The sequence below is a fragment of the Sinocyclocheilus rhinocerous genome, unplaced genomic scaffold (genome assembly GCF_001515625.1).
Source record: "Sinocyclocheilus rhinocerous isolate Xijiao unplaced genomic scaffold, SAMN03320098_v1.1 scaffold132, whole genome shotgun sequence".
Taxonomy (NCBI): Eukaryota; Metazoa; Chordata; class Actinopteri; order Cypriniformes; family Cyprinidae; genus Sinocyclocheilus; species Sinocyclocheilus rhinocerous.
Window position 1 is genome coordinate 611,224 of NW_015627050.1, and position 6,506 is coordinate 617,729.

Sequence of the window (6,506 nt, forward strand, 5' to 3'; positions counted from 1 at the left end):
GTTTAGTCTAATCCCTGTCTGTGAAACCAGGGGCCCGTTGCATAAACTGTTTAAACTAGTCTTAAAAAGTTAGTCATCTAATTTTTTTTCTTCAAGTCTGGTCATATACTTTTTAAATTCAGTTATAAAAAGGTAGATTGGTCTTATTTATATTGGAAAAGTAAGACTGATTACCCCTTGGCAACTGCTAGTTGGTCAAACTAGTTCTTAAGACACAGTCTTAACATGGTGGCTAAGTTTATGCAACTGGCCCCAGGTCCTAGCCTAGTATAAAGCATTTTATACTGTCACAGGGTGTCGTGTCAACCACACAGACACCTCTAGAGGGCGTCAGCGTTCACTGCGTCGATTTTGAAAAGGGAGGGGGAGAAACGCGTAAGCACTATTGCGCATGTGCAGCCGTGTTCTCACGCTTAGTTTACAGTAGTGATTTCGGTGTTGTATAGTCATCATGAAGGCTCTTAGAGGAATGGTGAGCGGAGCCGTTAGCGAAATTTCCTCCGCTGTTACTGGGAGCAAACACGTCGCCGTTCGGGAAAATGTCCTTGCTGTGACTCGTGACTACATTTCTCAGCCGAGATTAAGTGAGTGACCAGTGCTGACTATGAAGGGCCCTTACAAACAGAAACCCACCACCGTAGCGATCAAATGATGTGTGTATGTCGCAACGAATGAATGACATGCTCTGTATTTACACTGCATCTGCTAATCATCCTCATCATGTTATTTTCAGCTGAAGACATTAAACATCCGATTTTTAGCATATCTGGTATTGTACATTTGTGAACCATATATGCGGTCTGGTGAATCCAGGGACAGCTTGCTAATTAGAAGATATTTTATAGAAGATAATGCAAATGCATTTTGTTTACGTCTAATTGCGTGATCTTATAAATCAGTTTAATGATTGGTTGGGTTTTCACCACATATGACATTAAAAAATCAACATGATGCAGGTTTTAGGTTTATGCATGTAGGATCTGCGTCGTGATGGCGTCATGGCAAGCCGTTTTAACATTTAGACTAGTCCTTTAATTAGTATGTATATTTATGTTATTAATCCATTTCATTACTTAATATTTCATATAAAGTAACATAGAAGTACTAGTACCTATTTAAAAAGTTGTTACTAATATGTGCCAAAAACAATTGGAATAGTTTAAGTGAATAGTCAGAATCTGAACCACAGAGAATTTAAAGGGGTCATATGATGCGATTTCAATATTTCCTTTCTCTTTGGAGTGTTACAAGCTATTGGTGCAAAAAGAAGATCTGTAGAGTTGCAAAGACTGAAGTCTCAAATCCAAAGAGATATTCTTTATAAAAGTTAAGAGTCAACCACACCTACCTAAAACGATGAGCTTTGTAAAAATCGATGCTTTTCAGAAAGGCGGGGCATAGTGGAGAAACAATAATGTACAGTATGTAGAAAATAATGTTTTTTGAACCTTAAACAGCATAAACACATTTCATTACACCAAATACACAAAATAATATTCTTTTTAGCAACATCATATGACCCCTTTAATGACATAAATGTTAAATGTCTTACCAGTAACGATGGAATAGATATATTTTACTACTGGAAGCAGGAAAGAAATACATACTAGTATTTAATAAGTAGTTACTAGTAAAACTGAAAAATACTAGTGCTTATTAAAAGAAGTATAAACAAAGGCCCTTTAAGGCAAGTAATTTCACTAGCTGGGCAACTATTTCAGTCATGCAAGTACATCTCTTTGAATGGGAAACAAATTCTCCAAATATGTTCACCAATCTTACAATTAAATTTCATATTTGAAATCACCAATGAAATTTGACAACAACAGTCTTAATTGTTAAATTATTGTTAAAAAAAAAAACTTATAACACTCAGAACACTGACTGTTTCTTTAGCATCTGTAGCTGCAGTGACGAGATGACTTTACCAATTAGCGATTGGCTGTTTTATTTAGAAGGCGGGACTATTCCGCCATATTGAGCATTGCACTTTCTCTCATTCATAAGTAATATGAGTGCACTGTCTTTAAATATCTACAGTCTTTGGTATTAGTATCTAATGAATAGTTGCTAGTGAAATTAAGTAGAATCCTGGTTATTAATTGATTTTATTATTTTTTAAATTATTATTAATATATTTTTTTATTTAAAAATATATATATATTTTATTTAAAATAAGTACTATTAACATAAAAATACATATTAGTTAGTTATAAGGAATAAGGCTAAATTGACTTGCCATAGATGGCAGCATCATCAAATGCACTGATGACATCACAACATGCAAGGAGCTTTAACAAATTTGAAATTTAAACTGGTTAATTCTCAAATATGGAATCTTTTTAGTTAAACAAATCTTGTTATCTAAAACAAACAAACAATAAATAAAATGTTAGGAATACAATTTCTAAGGCATCATGACCTTTTATTTTCTGATTATGAGCATCTTAGTCTGTTATTTATTTCTATTTGGGTTTATGTTTTTTTTATACATTATAAATGACATTCTCATTCTTTTTCTTTATTTTTCTTTCTAAGACACTTTGACCATAACATGATGTCATATTTTATCAGGTGATATGTGCTTTATTTGTTTTACTTTATTTATTTTCCTCAACGTAGTGCTTACTGATCTTTGTTCATGTAATTAAAAGAAGAAAAAAAAATTGTAGAATTTGTGTGACTTAGTTGTGTTTGTAATTTGATTTAGACTACAAAAACACTCTTGTGACATTGTTGTTTATTGTGTGCACAGCGTATAAAACTGTTGCTGGTGTTAATGGACCCCTGGTGATTTTGGATCAAGTGAAGGTATTGGATTTCTATAGTACGGTATATATTACCGTTGTTATCCATCTGGTTTGTATTGTTTTTTAGAAACATAATGCATCCAAATGCGGAGCCTCAACTCATTGCTTACTTATTGGGTATACAATATAAAATAAAGAACAATATAAAATATTTTCATATAAATAGGTAATGACAATTTGCCCACTTCTACTCAATAACCCATCTAGTTACAGCCGTACAGATTTACCATTACTAAGATGTTCATTATTGTCTTTATAATCATGCATCCAGATGCCAAGGCAATCATCTCATTTGTTTGGAAAGTACTGGATTATTCTGAAGTTCTTGATGTAACGTTAACCAGTTGCTCAGTAGCATTTGTATATCTGGTTCAGTTCCCCAGGTATGCTGAGATTGTTCATCTGACTCTGCCTGATGGCACCAAGAGGAGCGGACAAGTGCTGGAGGTCACAGGCTCCAAAGCTGTGGTTCAGGTCAGGGAACGAGACCTTCTGAAAAATCTATGTTTTAATTTTTTCCCTCCATTGTGGAAATCTGATCAGTAGCGCCCCTCATTATTTCATTTGTAGGTGTTTGAGGGAACGTCTGGTATTGATGCCAAAAAAACCACATGTGAATTCACAGGGGACATTTTGCGTACGCCTGTGTCTGAGGATATGCTGGGTAAGAATAAAGGAGACGTTCTGAAGCCATCTGATATTTTTTTTTTATCATGTGTATTTGCTAACACTAGAAGTCTATTACAGGTCGGGTCTTCAATGGGTCAGGAAAGCCGATTGATCGAGGGCCTGCGGTGCTAGCGGAGGACTACTTAGACATTATGGGTACATTTCAATGAGGCCACATTAATTATTATGCTCACAAATATTCATCAGTGGCATTTTTGAGTATTGATGATATGTGTACCATCCAATTTCCTCCTACTTCCTGTAGGTCAGCCAATTAATCCTCAGTGTCGTATTTATCCTGAGGAAATGATCCAGACCGGCATCTCTGCCATTGATGGTATGAACAGTATTGCAAGAGGCCAAAAAATTCCCATTTTTTCTGCGGCTGGTCTGCCCCACAATGAGGTGAGACCCCTGTCAGTTTTTTTTTTTTTCCATTCTCTTCTGTTTTTCATCTTAAAGGTATGAAGGATGCTGAATTTATAAAAGCATGATTATATAAAAGGTGATTCTCCTTGAAGACACACACACACACACACATTTTGGATTATTTTAATTAAATTAATTTATTCAGTGAGGATGCATTAAATTAATCAAAATTAATTTAATGACAGTAAATACATTTATAATAGTACTTTATATTTATATTTCAAATAAATGGTTCATTTGAACTTTCTATTCATCAAATAATCCTGAGAAATAATATATATATATATCATCGTTTCCACACAAAAAATTACACAGTACAACTGTTTTTAACATTGATAATAATAAGAAATGTTTCTTGAGCACCAAATCAGCATATTAGAATGATTTCTGAAAGATCATGTGAAAAATAAATTACATAAATTACATTTTAAAATGCATTTGAATAATAAACCGTTTTTTTTTTTTTAATTGTAATAAATAATTTTGATCAAATAAATGCAGCCTTGGTGATCGAAAGAGACAATGTTTTTCATAAAACATTAAAAAGTCTTATTGACAACCAAACATTTGAACAGAATTGTATGTAAAATGCAATGTAGCAATAGCTAATATAAAAATAATAAACACACAGTTAATCAGCCAATCAGACACAGTGGCTCAAATCAAGCCAATTTATTGTGTATTATTAACCACTGCACTCTTGCACACATCTTGACATAGCAGTATAGTGGAAACTACCCAAAAATGCCTATTTTACCAAGTCTAATGTCGTTACCTTACAGTTGAACCTTGAACCTATTTTTTTCTCATTGTAATGTGTGTTTTTCAGATTGCTGCACAGATCTGTCGTCAGGCGGGATTGGTGAAGAAGTCCAAAGATGTGATGGATTACAGTGAGGAGAACTTTGCCATTGTGTTTGCTGCCATGGGGGTGAGGAGCACTTCTGATTAAAAGTTTGCAATCTACATCCATACCAGTGGGATATCTTCATGACGTTACTTGTATCTTTAGGTCAACATGGAGACTGCAAGATTTTTTAAGTCTGATTTTGAAGAGAATGGGTCCATGGACAACGTGTGCCTCTTTTTAAATTTGGCCAATGATCCCACGTCAGTATCTTCTAAAATATTCTTCAAAGTAAAGGGATAGTTCTCTAAAAAATGAAATAATGTCATCATTTACTCACCATCATGTCATTCCAAACTCATATATAGCCTTTTGGGTTTCAAATATGCGTAAAAGCACCATAAAAACTTCCATAAAAGTCTAAATGATTCCAAGTGGACCAAAATTAAATGGGTTACAGAAGAGCAACCAGTACAATCCTTCAGAAGGTCTTGCAGGTTTGGAACGACATGAATGTGAGTAAATAATGACTCAGAAATATGACTTTTTGAAAATATTTTGATGTGACTTGGACCACAATGTTTGATTTCCTGATGCAGCATTGAACGCATCATCACCCCTCGCCTTGCACTTACCTCAGCTGAGTTTCTGGCTTACCAGTGTGAGAAACACGTGCTGGTCATATTGACAGACATGAGCTCTTATGCTGAGGCTTTACGAGAGGTACGATGTGTGAATTTATACTGACAGCCATTAGCATCAAAGTTAAACATGCTACTTATAGCTATGCATTAAACCCTATCATCTTGAAGGTCTCAGCAGCTAGAGAAGAGGTTCCTGGTCGACGTGGTTTCCCAGGTTACATGTACACTGATCTGGCAACAATATACGAGAGGGCTGGACGTGTGGAGGGACGCAATGGCTCCATCACCCAAATCCCAATCCTCACTATGCCCAACGATGGTTAGCAAACCTACTCCTACCTACTCTTGTTTTAATCCTTTAACCATCATAAATGGTTTACTTACTTATTTTCATCACCTAAACACAGATATTACCCATCCTATTCCCGATTTAACTGGCTACATCACTGAGGGTCAAATTTATGTGGACAGGCAGCTTCATAACAGACAGGCAAGACATAGAAGCAAGCTTACAGTCTGAACATCAGTTATATAGTACATGATTAAATCTCATGTGCTGTTTTATAGTAATTGTTGATATTTCTGTGCAGATCTATCCTCCCATCAATGTACTACCTTCTTTGTCTCGATTGATGAAGTCAGCCATTGGCGAAGGAATGACACGCAAAGACCACTCAGATGTCTCTAATCAGCTGGTAAGCTGAATTTTTTACATAATTTTAGATTTGCTAATTATATCTAAAAATATTTTCATTTTCGGTAACACTTTTATTTTAAGGTGTCCTTGTTACACGTTACATTTACTTACTATTATAATAGCAATAAATTATGCATAATTGCTAGTGCCCCGATTGATCGGCTACCAATCACTATCGGCCGATAATCGCTTTGGGATGTTTGATCGGCGGTCTCTATAAAGGCCGATCTCATAAACCGATCTCAAGCTGATGACGCTGCCTTGAGAGGTTTGGCATGACATGCAGCGGCACCGTCTCAGTCTCTGTCCGGCGCGGGTGAAATAATAATAATGCTGAAGGTGAGGTACAATTCATATTTCTTCATTAAATAACTTATAAAGTAATTTGAAAACCTTGTGTGAGACGTAAT

General features: G+C 35.2%; 1 protein-coding gene across 1 annotated transcript in view; it reads left to right on the top strand.

Annotated features, from left to right (window-relative positions):
* Positions 1-389: 389 nt before the first annotated feature.
* The window catches only part of atp6v1b2 (ATPase H+ transporting V1 subunit B2), a 10,163-nt gene continuing 4,046 nt past the window's right edge, over positions 390-6,506 (top strand). Inside the window, exons 1-12 of the mRNA XM_016528495.1 lie at positions 390-584; positions 2,756-2,811; positions 3,186-3,284; positions 3,381-3,474; positions 3,558-3,635; positions 3,745-3,884; positions 4,738-4,839; positions 4,921-5,018; positions 5,355-5,478; positions 5,568-5,718; positions 5,807-5,889; positions 5,990-6,094. Coding sequence (XP_016383981.1) covers positions 452-584; positions 2,756-2,811; positions 3,186-3,284; positions 3,381-3,474; positions 3,558-3,635; positions 3,745-3,884; positions 4,738-4,839; positions 4,921-5,018; positions 5,355-5,478; positions 5,568-5,718; positions 5,807-5,889; positions 5,990-6,094 — 1,263 coding nt within the window. The 5' untranslated portion in view covers positions 390-451. The remainder of the gene's footprint in view (positions 585-2,755; positions 2,812-3,185; positions 3,285-3,380; positions 3,475-3,557; positions 3,636-3,744; positions 3,885-4,737; positions 4,840-4,920; positions 5,019-5,354; positions 5,479-5,567; positions 5,719-5,806; positions 5,890-5,989; positions 6,095-6,506) is intronic.